General features: G+C 50.1%; 2 protein-coding genes across 2 annotated transcripts in view; both read right to left on the minus strand.

The window, feature by feature from the left end:
• The window catches only part of LOC115643426 (adhesion G protein-coupled receptor E1-like), a 138,875-nt gene that overhangs the window by 51,155 nt on the left and 72,855 nt on the right, over positions 1–14,865 (minus strand). The window lies entirely within an intron of this gene.
• The window catches only part of LOC115643439 (proto-oncogene vav-like), a 59,690-nt gene that overhangs the window by 13,378 nt on the left and 31,447 nt on the right, over positions 1–14,865 (minus strand). Inside the window, exons 6-14 of the mRNA XM_030547472.1 lie at positions 14,577–14,672; positions 13,120–13,188; positions 9,335–9,438; positions 8,658–8,757; positions 7,184–7,279; positions 6,457–6,525; positions 3,877–3,963; positions 2,158–2,243; positions 200–332 (exon numbers count right to left, since the gene is read on the minus strand). Coding sequence (XP_030403332.1) covers positions 200–332; positions 2,158–2,243; positions 3,877–3,963; positions 6,457–6,525; positions 7,184–7,279; positions 8,658–8,757; positions 9,335–9,438; positions 13,120–13,188; positions 14,577–14,672 — 840 coding nt within the window. The remainder of the gene's footprint in view (positions 1–199; positions 333–2,157; positions 2,244–3,876; positions 3,964–6,456; positions 6,526–7,183; positions 7,280–8,657; positions 8,758–9,334; positions 9,439–13,119; positions 13,189–14,576; positions 14,673–14,865) is intronic.

A 14,865-nucleotide genomic window follows, 5' to 3' on the forward strand; every position in this document is an offset into this window, starting at 1 on the left:
TAAGGAGACGCCTTAGGCCAAGGATTGTGTGGAAATGGTGCTGACTCTGTATGTGTGTGGTCACTGCCCCCTACTGGGGGGAAACACTTGTTCTGTGTGAGTCTGGCAGTGTATTGATGTGCAGGAGAGAGTGCACACAGGTTGTGTTAGCAGGGTGGGAGAGGCTCCGGCTCACACACATACACTCCCACAGCGTTACCTTCTTTTTGTCCTTTTCTCCCAGGGAGTCGTCCCGAATCTGGTAAGTGTGGAGGTCGATGAAATCCCTCATCTCGTAGGAGTCCCCTTTCCGCTTGCAAATAAGCAGGGCTTGGTCCAGGAGGAAGGCGTACCTGCAAGGAACAGGCCCCGACACGGAGAGGGATGAAGACGGAACCCGGGACAGATGAGCCACAGATGGGCCATGGGCGGGGGCAGGAGGAAGGCACATCCGGCTTATATGAGCCCCAAGACTTTAGCCCTGCTCTGGATGCACTGGGAGGCCATACACTTAATCCAGGTCTACATGCAAAAATGAAGTCGACCCAGTGAAACATCCACACCCCTGAGCGAGGCAGTTAAGCTGATCTAAATCCCAGTGCAGACAGTGCTAGGCTGACGGGACAATTCTTCCATCAACCTAGCTACTGCCTCTCAGGGAAGTGCATTAGCTACGGGATAGGAGAACCCCTCCGGTGAGAGTCTGCACTGAAACACTGGCTGATCTCTAAGGGCCAGGCTCCTGGGAGACGTTCTCCATCCTTTGCTATTCTCTGGACCTCAGGATGACACTACTAAGGACCGTATCTGCTCTAGATTCCCCAGCCGCCCCAGAGCTTGATCTTGAAATAGGCAGAAGGGAGGCAATTCAAGACCACAAATTATTTTTATTTTGTTTTATTTGCAGGAAATTCGCCCCCCCCCCCCAAAAATCAATTTGGGGTTTATCAAAATTTCCCTGCCCCCTCTCCTGCCCCCCCCAAAAAATGTGGACCAAAAACCCAACCAACCCAAACCTATTTTTTTTCAGTTTAAATTGTCGATACAAATTATTTCTGAAAAATATTCATTTGTATAGGAATCATTATGTCCAGCCAGTGCATTTCCCCACCACCACATTCGTTTTCAATGAGCAGCTTTTGTTGTTGTTGTTGTTGTTGAAATGGAGAAGAATCCAACCAACCTCGCCAATAAAACACAACAGGACACATGATACTTTGAAAACGCTAGTGCTAACACCCCAGTTCAGAACACCACTCAAACACATGCCTAAGTGCCCTTCCTGAATAGGGGTGGGGTCCTGAACAGAGGCTGGAAGCATGTGCTGACTTCTAAGCAGTCGCTGTGACTTAAAGGTCAGCATATGCTTAAATGGGTTGCTGATGGGGGCCCAGAGCTCTAGCATCTTGCGCGCTGGAGCCCCGGGTTGGTTCTGTCGGTGGCAGAGATGGTTGCCATGGTCCCCAACCCGGGAACCGCTGTCCCAGACACTTGTTATGTGATTAGATGCATTATGGTCCCTTCTGGTGAAAGTCAGCAGCCTAAGAGCAATGGGATTAGCCCTGGCATTGGCCCCACAGCCCAAGGAGGTAAAAGAGTTTGTAAACTACTTGTATGACCTTAAATCAAGATGGCGAACCTTCTATCACCTACGGCAGGGGTTCCCGACGCAGTGCCCGCCGGGCCGTCTAAGTGCGCCCGCGTACTTGCCGGCGGACGAGCATCCGCTGAAATGCCGCCGACAAGCTGCGTCATTCAGAGGCATCGCCGCCAAAATGCTGCCGATTTTCGGCGGCATTTCAGTAGCGACGCCTCTGGATGACGCTGTTTGTCGGCAGTATTTCGGCGGTGACGTCTATTGACATTGCCACTTGGCAGAATTTCGGCGGATGCTCGTCCACCGCCACAGTCCTCCGTGGCTTGTTGTCTGGTGCCTACCAGACGAAAAAGGTTGGGGACCACTGACCTAGGGGGTTTATTGATCATATCTGTAATGCATGAGGAAGCCCTCCAGTGTCGATTCAGCCCCCATTCCCAGCTAAGTGACATGCCCAAGGTCACCTAGCAGGCCAGTGATAGTAGAACCCAGGTCTCCTGAATCCCAGTCCAGTGCTCTGTCCACTAGGCAGCACTGCTGCCACTCAAAGCCACGCAGCTCAGCTCTCTGCCTGCGCTCACCTGTCCATCTTGGAGCGTTTCTCAGAGCTGATGACCTTTAGCTCCCCGTCAATCTTCGGCCTCCCGTACTGAGCCAGGGACTGTGACTAAGAGGAGAAAGGGGACAGAAAACCAAACCCTCTTACAGGAATTCAGTCTGAGATGTGTGGAACCAGCAGGCTGGACAGATGCCATATACCTCCCTAACGGCTGGCCCAAAGACGGTAAGAGTCTATGACTGCTACTGGATGATGGAGTGACTCTTATAGCTAAAGAGGGAAAACCTCTGTGCTTGGTCCTGGGTTCACTCCATGGGAGGCCATATTAGATATTATGCTTCACAAGCTTCCTGGAGCTGAACACAGGGTGGTAGCGATAATGCTGGAACCTTCTGCTCTAGAAATACCACAGCAACCAGTAGAAGCTGGTCTAGACAGAGGCAGCTCTAACAACGGCCAGGAAGCTGTTGAGTGTGTATAAAACCAGGGCTGGCTCCAGCATTTTTGCCGCCCCAAGCAGCAGGAAAAAAAAAAATTAGCCGCGATCAGCAGCAGCTCTACTGCCGCCGCTTCGTTCTTCGGCGGCAATTCGGCGACACGTCCTTCCCTCCAAGAGGGACTGAGTGACCCGCCACCGAATTGCCGCCGAAGAGCCGGACGTGCTGCCTCTCTCCGTCGGCCGCCCCAAGCACCTGTTTGCTGTGCTGGTGCCTGGAGCCAGCCCTGTATAACACACACTCAGATCTGTATTGTATATACACCTCTACCCCGATATAACTCTGTCCTCGGGAGCCAAAAAAATCTTATTGCGTTATAGGTAAATCCACATTATATCAAACTTGCTTTGATCCGCCAGAGCACGCAGCTTCCCCCACCCCCTTGAGCACTGCTCTACCATGTTATATCCGAATTCGTGTTATATCATGTCGTGTTATATTGGGGTAGAGGTGTACATATTCCAGGGGAGAGGAGAAAAGTGATACAGTCGACTGGGAAAAAATAATTTCAAAAAATAATTTCACTCATTTGATATAATTAGTTCATTAAAGAGAACGCACAAATGAAAAGAAATGAACAAAAAAATGAAAGGAAAAGTAAAACAATGAAAAAGAATGAAAGAACAAATAAAATGAATGAAAGAGGAAAAAGGAACGAATGAATGAAAGAACCAACCAACAACAGGTGAACGAATGAAAAAAAAGAACAAATGAATAAAAGAAAATGAACAAAAAAAGAAAGAGGAAGAATGATTGAAGGAACAAACAAAGGACCGAACAAAAGGAAGAGAAAGAGGAAAAAGGAACGAACAAGTAAAGGAATGAATAAATACAGGAGCGAACAAACGTAAGATTGAAAGAGGAAGAATGAATAAAGGTAGGGCTTTGGAGCTGTGCTCTGGCTCCGCTCCAGCTCCAGGCAAGACCTGCAGCTCCATCGCTCGGGAGCTGCTCCGCGCTCCAGCTGCGGGCTCCGCTCCAAAGCCCTGAATAAAGGAATGAATGAAAGAGGAAGAATGAACAAATAAAGGAACAAATGGGTAAAGGAGCGAACATGAACCATGGTGGAGGAAGAATTAATTAATTAATTAATGCAGGAAGAAATAAATGGAGAAATAAACAAATGAAAGAGGAAAAATGAACGAAGGAATGAAGGAAGGAATAAACAGACAAGGACGAAGGGAAAAAGAAAGGAAGAGACCGACGGAAGCAGCAAAGGCAGTAGCTGTGGCCCAGGGACTCACCAGTTTCTCTATGGAGAGCTGAAAGTTGGTGATCTGTTTCAGGGTCTCATTGTCTCTCTTGATCTCGTTCACACACTGTGCCAGGTCCTAAGGGATGGAGGGTGGGGGAACACAACGAGCCCTTGGTCAGTACCAGCCGTGCCTGGGGGTGCGATCCATGGCTGGGTTTTCCCTTCAGGGTCCCCAGGGCATTCTCTGCTGGGGGCACGACCATCTGATGTCTGACCATTAAAAAGGGGGCTTTCCTTGGGGCAGAGTGACATCCCTTGCTGGCAAAGGGGGCACCAGACCCCTCCATTACTGCTCTGCCCCACCGCCACCCAATGGGGTATACTGAATAGCCCCAGTCCAGCATCCCAGTAGAACCCATTCTGACTGTCCTCTCCAGCCCCAGCTTCCCCACCCTACATGCCCCCAAACTCCGCAGACCCCAGCTCACAAACCCCCCACCAGTCCCCTCAGCACCAGCCTCCCACCCGACAAGACCCCAACCTTTCAGCACCAGCACTAGCTCCTCCACTCCCCAGCTCACTGCGCCAAAAGCAACATATATTTGTTATATTATGTTTATTCTAGTGTATTTATTTAGGCTTAGCAGATTTTTTTTTTGAATTTTAGCTGAGAATATCAATGTTTATTTAATTTTTGTAGCTTTAAATTTTCGCCGTTGCGTGAACTTCTGGGTTTTAAGCATTTTTTCCCTATTTTATTGGTTTAAATGTTCACACTTAGGGATCATTATGAGGTGCTCAGAAAATGAGGTATTGACAGTGGATTCAAAACCTGTGAACATCACACGTTGCATACACAAAGTAAATACCTTCCAATCAACAAATCAGCCCTGTTTTCACTAGCCATTCGCTAGTCCAGTGGTTCTCAACCGGGGGTCCACAGCCCCCTGGGGGTCACAAGCCCTTTCAGGGTGGCCGCAGAGCCCCGCCACTGAAACCCAGTGCCCCAAGCCCCATCACCTCCCACGGGGCTGAAGCACTGAGGGGACACAAGGGTGTTGCCTCCCAAACTGCAGTACCTTACCCAGAGTGGGGTAGTCCTGGGGGTGCTCCACCCCCCCACCTCCTCCTCTCCCTCAGCCCCCCTCAGGCCCCACCCTCTGGCCAGATGCTAGGCAGGAAGGCAGAGCCAGGCAGCGCAGGGCAGCTGCTCCTCTGGCTGGTGGTGCCATGGAGTGGGCAGCTGCGGCATTCTCCCATCCGCCCCTGGTGCTTGGGGTTGCGTCTGCTCCTCAGCTCCCAGCCTCCTTTGACTGCTCCCAGAGCCCTCGGGGAGCAGCCACCGGCTCCAGCCCCAGACAGGTGGGTGACCTGATGAGGTGAGTTGGGGGTGGAGGTGGCGCTCCCTCCCTGGATCCCGCTGTGCAGAGCTGGCCCGAGCCCTGCCAGCCCTTGTCCCCTGCCCTCATAGAAGTCAAACTATCCCTATGCCCCCAGGGTCCCACCCCAGGCCCAGAGGCCCCCCTGCCGGGCCCCGGAGTTTTTCTAGCATGTTGAGGGGTGGGGCTCAGAAAAAGAGAGGTTGAGAACCGCTGCCCCAGTCCACTTGTCTAAGTCACTGGATTTTGACTCTAATCAGCTCTTACCCCCCGCAAGCCCTGCCCTCACTTCCCCTTCTCCCCAAGCCCCCATGATGCCTCTTCCCCAGAGCCCCTGCTTCCGTACCACCTCCTCCCCCAAATGACCTTGCCTCCACTCTTCTTCTCCACCCCGTCCCTTACGGCCAGTGAAAAGTAGGGGTGCCACAACCCCCTGGTCCCACCTGTTCCGGTGCCCCTGTATGTTATATTATATTATATTGTGTCTACACTTAAACATTTTCTGAAGTAGCTATTCCAGAATAAATCCACTTCCAAAGGGCATTAAGCTAAACTGGAAAAGGCATTTGTCTTCCAGAATAAGGGTGTGCACACTGGGACTTATACAAAAAGAACTATTTTGGAATAGTGAAATTATTATTAATAACTATTACTTTTGTTATTAATTATTAATTATTATATTTAATAATTATTCCAGAAGAGGTATTACTATAATGTCATTTATTTAATAATTATTCCAGAGTAGCTACTTATAATTATTATTTTCATTACTATGGTTATTTTATTGTTATAATTATTCTGGGATAGATTTTATTATTACTATTCATTTTAAAATAATTATCCCAGACTTGGCTTTGTTATTAGGTAATTATTCCGGAATAGCTATTTCGGTCCATTTCCATGTCTCCACAAGCCCTCGAGTCACTAAGATGTTTCGGAATCAACATTTTTCAGAATTTCCATTCTGAAGAAAATTTCAGCCTCAAGACAATGGTCCCCGTCCCCCTTCCCCTCCCCGTCCCTCGCAATATCAGAATTTCCCCCGGGGAGGAAAGTCCCTCTTCCACCCAGCCTTAAACAGGAACTTTCCTACCCTCACCTCCCAAGCATAAGTCCCTCTGATGCACACAACCACCCGCCAGGCCCCGGAGCATTCTGCACCAGCCCAAGTCTGGCAACCAAAACACTGAGAGACCCTCATGACTATCCTGAAAGTTGACAGCATCCGGGAGACGCAGAGCCGGCCTCACCCGCATGGCATCCAGCGCCAGCCGCAAGTTCTCCTTTTCTGTTGGCTCCACCGTATGTTTCACCAGCTCCTGGAGAAAGGAAAGAAACCGGGACTGATTTGACCGACTCAAAGGCATTTCTGGCTCCTCCAGCAGAGGGTGCCAGGGTTCCCCAGCTCCCCAGAGTGAAGCATCATGGGACAGAGCCAGGAGCCCATATAGTGCTGGGTGCTGTACGTTATTTATTAGGTATATTACGATAGCACCTAGGTGTTCCAGTTATGGCCCAGGACACACGTCCTGTACAAACAAAGAGAACATAAAGACGGTTCCTGCCCCGAAGAGCAGACTTTCTAGTCTGAAGCTGATCCCAGGCTTCGATGGAAGAGCTGGCCAGACCCAGCTGGTACTGAGGGGGATTATATCATGCCAAACACCTATAAGTTTTGTTTTTTTCCGATGGTGGTCATTGTTCTGCGTATTTTACAGAGGGAAACTGAGGCACAGAGAGGGGAAAGGACTTGCCCATGGTCACACAGCAGGCCAATGGCACAGACAGGAATAGAACCCAGGAGTCTTGATCCCCAGCCTACTCCCTCCTTTAGCCCACAAGACCCCACTCCCCTCCCTTAGCTGAAAATAGAACCCAGGTGTCCTGATTCCCAATCCATGACCCTTCTGCATAGCCCACCCCTCATTGACCAGGGTCCTTCATGCCCACTCCCAGCTTACACCTGAGGGTCCGTACCTGCAGGAGCAGATGGTATTTCAGCACCCGTTGCATGGGCACCATTAGCAGGTCACGCAGGGTGAAGCGCCCATTGTTGGCTCGCTGGGAGCATTCCTACACAACAGGATTGCAGGACAGGACAGCGTTGGCAGGGGGAGATGCCCAATGTGCTGAGGGCCTGGCCAGAAGGACCCACAAAGACTAGGGCCAGTCCTATGTGATGGGACCCCCACAGGGCCCCAGCTAGCTCTTGCATGAGCCAGGACTCTGGAACCCATCCACCTCGTGATCCCATGGAACCTCCTGCTGTGCCCTCTTGGCCCTCCGACCCTGCACCTCCGGCCGTGCCCTCTGAGCCCCCCGACCCTGCACCTGCTGCGGTGCCCTCTGAGCCCCCCAACCCTACACCTCCTGCCGTGCCCTCTGAGCCCCCCGACCCTGCACCTGCTGCGGTGCCCTCTGAGCCCCCCAACCCTACACCTCCTGCCGTGCCCTCTGAGCCCCCCAGCCCTGCACCTGCTGCCGTGCCCTCTGAGCCCCCCGACCCTGCACCTCCTGCCGTGCCCTCTGAGCCCCCCAGCCCTGCACCTGCTGCCGTGCCCTCTGAGCCCCCCAGCCCTGCACCTCCTGCCATGCCCTCTGAGCCCCCCGACCCTGCACCTCCTGCCGTGCCCTCTGAGCCACCCGACCCTGCACCTCCTGCCGTGCCCTCTGAGCCCCCCAGCCCTGCACCTGCTGCCGTGCCCTCTGAGCCCCCCGACCCTGCACCTCCTGCCGTGCCCTCTGAGTCCCCCAGCCCTGCAGCTGCTGCCGTGCCCTCTGAGCCCCCCAGCCCTGCACCTGCTGCCATGCCCTCTCAGCCCCCCGACCCTGCACCTCCTGCCGTGCCCTCTCAGCCCCCCGACCCTGCACCTGCTGCCGTGCCCTCTGAGCCCCCTGATCCTACACCTGCTGTGGTGCCCTCTGAGCCCGCCAACCCTGCACCTGCTGCCGTGCCCTCTGAGCCCCCCGACCCTGCACCTGCTGCCGTGCCCTCTGAGCCCCCCGACCCTGCACCTCCTGCCATGCCCTCCGAGCACCCCAGCCCTGCACCTGCTGCTGTGCCCTCTGAGCCTATTGACCCTGCACCTCCTGCCGTGTCCTCTGAGCCCCCCGATCCTGCATCTCCTGCCGTGCCCTCTGAGCCATCAACCCCATGACACCTCCTGCTGTGCCCTCTGAACCCCCAACTCCATGACACCTCCTGCTGTGCCCTCTGAACCCCCTGACTCCATGGCACCTCCTGCCGTGTCCTCTGAGCCCCCTGGTCCCATGGCACCTCTCGCCAGACCTCTGAACCCCCCTGACCCTGGCACATCTGTCATGCCCTCTGATATCCCCAGCCTATTCCAGCTTAGGGGGTTCCCGTTAGCACGGAGGGACGTAGACGGTGGGGCTATAGTTAGAGGATGGATGGGGAGTGGCTAGGATGATACAGAACCATGGCCCTGACCTCCAGCTTCATCCTCACGTCCATGCTGGCACCAGCCACTTGGTCCAGACACCGGCTGGCGGCTTCCACCTGACTGCAGTATCTGCCATAGAGCAGGAACCTGGGAGGGCAAAGGGGAGTATGGCCATGAGCTGGGAGAGGGGAGAGAGAGCTGGAATGTGGCCCTGGCCAAGTCTGGAAAGAACCCTTCACTTGTCTTCCTCCTGTCTCCACTCACAGCCAAGGGGAGGGAGGGAGAAAGAAAGAAAGAAAGAAACGTGGGAACTCAGAAAGGAGATGCTGGGAGTCCCGTATCCTGGGAACGGAGAGTGGGGGACACAGGGACCAGCTGTGCGCTGACTCTGGTCCCACCTCTGCTCTCTGAGTGCAAAGAGAGCTCCCACGAGGTGGGCTTAGCTTTCTTGCTCAGCAGGGGGAACCATATGGGCAGGGAATACAGAAGTAGGGTGGGGGCAGTGGTGAGAAGGGGGCATCTCCACGGATTCTTCTAGACACTGAGCTCTCGGGGCAGGAAAGAGAAAGGGGAACCGACCCTTGCCCCAGCAAGATGGTCTGGGTCGCGGGGCACGCGGAAGAACATGTGGTTTCAGAGCATGCCCAAGTGACCCCACTAGGGGAAGCTCCTTCACCCCTGCCCAGGAGTTCTCCCCACCGTCACCTTTCCGGACAAGCCTCACCTTTCCTTGTACTTGATAAAGACCTGGTAGAGGTTCTGGGCATTGCTGAAGGACAGGACGTTCTTCAGGTCATCCAAGAAGAATCGATGCACCTTCACGAGGTCCTAGGAGCGTGTTGGGGGAGAGATGGGGGGAAATCAGCTCAGAGCAACTCAGCCTGCCACAACTAGCTCAGTCACCAGCTATGGGCTGTACAGAAACATCACATGCACCACAAGTCCCATGCTGGAGTCCCAGGGGAGGCAGACTTAGATCTAGACCCCAGGATTAGATTATGGAACCCACCGGGACATAGACTCATAGACTTTAAGGTCAGAAGGGACCATTATGATCATCTAGTCTGACCTCCTGCACAACACAGACTACACAATCTCACCCATCCACTCCTGTAGCAAACCCTTAGCCTATGTCTGAGTTACTGAAGTCCTCAAATTGTAGTTTGAAGATCTCAAGCTGCAGAGAATCCTCCAGCAAGTGACTCATGCCCCATGCTGCAGAGAAAGGCGAAAAACCTCCAAGGCCTCTGCCAATCTGCCCTGGAGGAAAATTCCTTCCCAACCCCAAATATGGCAATCAGTTAAACCCTGAGCATGTGGGCAAGACTCACCAACCAGCACCCAGGAAAGAATTCTCTGTAGTAACTCAGATCCCACCCCATCTAACATCCCATCGCAGGCCACTGGGCATACTTGCCTGCTGATAATCAAAGATCAGTTGCCAAAATTAGGCTCTCCCATCATCCCATCCCCTCCATAAACTTATCAAGCTTAGTCTTAAAGCCAAATATGTCTTTTGCCTCCACTACTCCCCTTGGAAGGCTGTTCTAGAACTTCACTTCTCTAATGGTTAGAAACCTTCATCTAATTTCAAGTCTAAACTTCCTAGTGTCCAGTTTATATCCATTTGTTCTTGTGTCCACATTGGTACTAAGCTTAAATGATTCCTCTCCCTCCCTAATATTTATCCCTCTGATATATTTATAAAAAACAATCATATCCCTCCTCAGCCTTCTTTTGGTTAGGCTAAACAAGCCATGCTCTTTGAGTCTCCTTTCATAAGACAGGTTTTCCATTCCTCAGATCATCCTAGTAGCCCTTCTCTGTACCTGTTCCAGTTTGGATTCATCCTTCTTAAACATGGGAGACCAGAACTGCACACAGTATTCCAGATGAGGCCTCACCAGTGCCTTGTATAACGGTACTAACACCTCCTTATCTTTGCAGGAAATACTTCACCTGATGCATCCTAAAACTGGATTAGCTTTTTTAACAGCCGTATCACATTGGTGGCTCATAGTCATCCTGTGATCAACCAATATTCTGAGGTCCTTCTCCTCCTCTGTTACTTCTAACTGATGTGACCCCAATTTATAACTAAAATTCTTGTTTATTAATTTCTAAATGCATGACCTTGCACTTTTCACTATTAAATTTCATCCTATTACTATTACTCCAATTTACAAGGTCATCCAGATCTTCCTGTATGATATCCCAGTCCTTCTCTGTGTTAGCAATACCTCCCATCTTTGTGTCATCCGCAAACTTTATTAGCACATTCCCGTTTTTTGTGCCAAGGTCAGTAATAAAGAGATTAAATAAGATTGGTCCCAAAACTGACCCCTGAGGAACTCCACTAGTTACCTCCTTCCAACCTGACAGTTCATCTTTCAGTACAACACGTTGTAGTCTCCCCTTTAACCAGTTCCTTATCCACTTTTCAATTTTTATATTGATCCCCATCTTTTCCAGTTTAGCTAGTAATTCCCCATGTGGAACCGTATCAAATGCCTTACTGAAATCAAGGTAAATTAGATCCACTGCGTTCCCTTTGTCTAAAAAATCTGTTACCTTCTCAAAGAAGGAGATCAGGTTGGTTTGGCACGATCTACCTTTTGTAAAACCATGTTGTAACTTGTCCCAATTACCATTGACCTCAATGTCCTTAACTACTTTCTCCTTCAAAATTTTTTCCAAGACCTTACATACTACAGATGTCAAACTAACAGGCCTATAGTTACTAGGATCGCTTTTTTCCCCTTTCTTAAAAATAGGAACTATGTTAGCAATTCTCCAATCATATGGTACAACCCCTGAGTTTACTGATTCATTAAAAATTCTTGCTAATGGGCTTGTAATTTCATGTGCCAGTTCCTTTAATATTCTTGGGTGAAGATTATCTGGGCCCTCTGATTTAGTCCCATTAAGCTGTTCGAGTTTGGCTTCTACCTCCGATGTGGTAATATCTACCTTCTTATCCTCATTCCCATTTGTATCCTACCATTATCCCTAAGCTCCTCATTATCCTCATTAAAGACTGAGGCAAAGTATTTATTTAGATATTGGGCCATGCCTAGATTATCCTTAACCTCCATTCCATCCTCAGTGTTTAGCAGTCACACTTCTTTCTTTGTTTTCTTCTTGTTTATATGGTTATAGAACCTTTTACTATTGGTTTTAATTCCCTTTGCAAGGTCCAACTCTACTTGGCTTTTGGCCTTTCTCATTTTATCCCTACCTGTTCTGACCTCAATAAGGTAGCTTTCCTTGCTGATCCCTCCCATCTTCCACTCCTTGTAGGCTTTCTGCTTTTTCTTAATCACCTCCCTGAGATGCTTGCTCATCCCGCTTGGTCTACAACTCCTGCCTATGATTTTTTCCCCCCTTTCTTGGGATGCAGGCTTCTGACAGTTTCTGCAACTTTGACTTGAAGTAATTCCAGGCCTCCTCCGCCTTTAGATCCACAAGTTCTTCAATCCAATCTACTTCCCTAACTAATTTCCTTAATTCTTTAAAGTTAGCCCTTTTGAAATCAAAAACCCTAGTCCCAGATCTATTTTTGTTTATCCTTCCATCTAGTTTGAACTGAATTAGCTCATGGTCACTTGAACCAAGGTTGTCCCCTACAACAATTTCTTCTGTGAGGTCCTCACTATTCACCAAAACCAAATCTAAAATGGTTTCCCCTCTTGTTGGTTCTTCAACTACTTGATGAAGAAATCCATCAGCTATCACATCCAGAAAAATCTGATTCCTATTATTACTACTAGCACTTGTCCTCCAGTCTATATCTGAGAAGTTAAAGTCTCCCTGGGCTAACACCTGATGTGAAATTTGCCCAGTCCCCACTGATGGAGCAGGATTCCATTGTACTGGGTGCTGTACACTCTGTACAGAACAAAAATATCAGTGGGGCCAGATCGCCAGCGAGTGCGGCCCCACTGGAGTCAATGGGCCAGACTCTTCAGCTGGTGTTAATGAGATCCCCTTGTTCTAACAACCAGGTCTCACTCCTATCCAGAAATAGAACCCAGGAGTCCTGACTAACAATCCATCTTGATCTAACCCCTAGACCAGACTCCTTTCTAGAGCCAGGAACAGAACCCAGGAGTTCTGACTACTAAGCTAGCTCGTCCTAACCAGCAGGCCACACTCACCTACCAGAGCCTTTCAGTTCTAGCAACCTACCCATGACCTACTGCAGGAGATAGGGTGACATTCATAACTACCCCTGCATGAATTGCCAGTGAAATTTGGATCCAGGGCCTTCAACACAGGCTGCTGCCTTTTGAGATAAAGGAGCAACTCTGTCTGCTGCTAGCTATAGCAGGTTGTTATCCACTTTGTGGAATAGCCACTGGAATGGGGGGATATGTAGCACACACTGAACTTCTGAGTCACACAGTCCTCTAAACAGGGAAGGCGCATTAATGGGTGGTATTTAGCCTGGGTTTGAGGATGGAGCTTAGTTCAAGTCAGGAGAAGTATATGAAGAAGAGAGCAATTTACCTCGATGTTGATGAAAATGTTCTCCATGTCCTCGGGCTTTAGAAATCTCTGCAGGGGCTTCATAAAGTGCTGCAAACACACAACGGGGAGTCACCACGCAGGGCAGACCTGTCTGAATCACACGGCTCAGGGGCCAGATTCCATAAACAAACCCTGGCTGGATTTTCATGGAACAGACCTAAGGGGGCAGGGGTTGCTGGGACTGCAGATGGGGTAGTGGGCAAGGACACAGAATTGTCATTTAAAGGGGCCACCTTCCTGGAGAGGGTAAAACATGTGCCTCTGTGATTCAGGGGTTCAAGGTCAAATGTGTACGCTAAAGGTTGAAGGTTAAAGTGGTCCAGGAGTTAAAGCTTCGTTCAATCCAAAGTTAAAGTGAGTTCAATCTATTTAGCTCAACAAAGAGAAAGTTAAGGGGTGATGTGATTATGGCCAATAAGTACTGACATGGGAAACAAATATTAGAGAACGGTCTCTTCTGTCTAGCAGAGAAAAGTCTAACGTGATCCAATGGCTGGAAGTTGAAGCTAAACAAATTCAGACTGGAAATAAGGCGTAAACTTTTAACGGGGAGGGTAATTAACCATTGAAACAATTGACCAAGGGTTGTGGTGGATTCTCCCATCACTTTTCAAATCAAAATTGGATGTTTTTGTAAAAGATCTACTTTAGGCAGATCTCTTTGGCCTGCGACATCAAGGAGGTCAGACTAGATGATCACCATGGGCCTTTGTAGGCTTGGAACATATCATTCTATGTCTCTAAGCTTGAAGGTTAAAGTGATTCAGGAGTTAAAGGTTGGTCCAAATTTTTCGGTTGACATTTTTTTGTATAGAAAATTGGAGCGTTGACATTTTCACGGAAAGCATCTGCCTTCCTCCATCATTTTCGATTTTTCTTTTTTGGGTCAGAAAACTGAAAAACGTCCAGCTTTGGACCAAAACTCTTTGAGGTGATTTCTTTTCTTTTCACTTTTTCATCAAAAACATGTCAGGTTTTTGATGAAAAATCAAAAATGGTCACTGAAAATTGTGTTCTCAATTAAATGTTTTGCAGAACCCCCGGCATTTTTCTACCAGCTCTGGGGGAAAGTTCCTCTTCTCCTTAGGTATGGTGAGAACTACCGGACTCATCCCCCATGGTGGGGCGGGTGTCTGTGTGGACTGAATCTGTAGTCACTGCCTCCACCCCAAGTAACACCACCGCAACCGTTGGCCTCATGCCACCATTGGCTCTGACCCTCTTTCATGCCAACCTGGCCTTTTCAAGGGTGTCCTCCCAGCTCCTGCCACCCACGCAGCCCTCCCATTAAGGGGGCAGGGGAAGCCACACTGAGATGAGCCCCTTGTTCACCATGTCATACCTCTACCTATGTCACCAGGGGAAAGGTCCACACCCGCAGCTGGCCGAGTGGCCAGCAGAGATGGCAGGACCGGTGGGCCGCCCACCTTTCGTACCTGGTAGATGGATTCTAGTGTGTCTGTGTATTTCTCCTCCGTCTGTCTGATTTCTTGAAGGCAGCAGTTCCGCTTATCCAGCTCTGTCATCTTCTGCTGCAGGAAGACACAGTGCAGATTCTTGACATTCAGTAACCTTAACTCTGGGGGCCAGATGCCCAGCTGGAGACCCCACGACCCTCCCCAAGCTAGTAATCGAACCCAGGGACCCAGACTCAAACCCCCCTACTCTAACCACTAGAGTCCAGCTCTCTTCCCAAGCTGGGAACAAAGCCCAGGAGCGCTGACT

Source organism: Gopherus evgoodei, unplaced genomic scaffold (assembly GCF_007399415.2).
Source record: "Gopherus evgoodei ecotype Sinaloan lineage unplaced genomic scaffold, rGopEvg1_v1.p scaffold_59_arrow_ctg1, whole genome shotgun sequence".
Lineage (NCBI taxonomy): Eukaryota > Metazoa > Chordata > Testudines > Testudinidae > Gopherus > Gopherus evgoodei.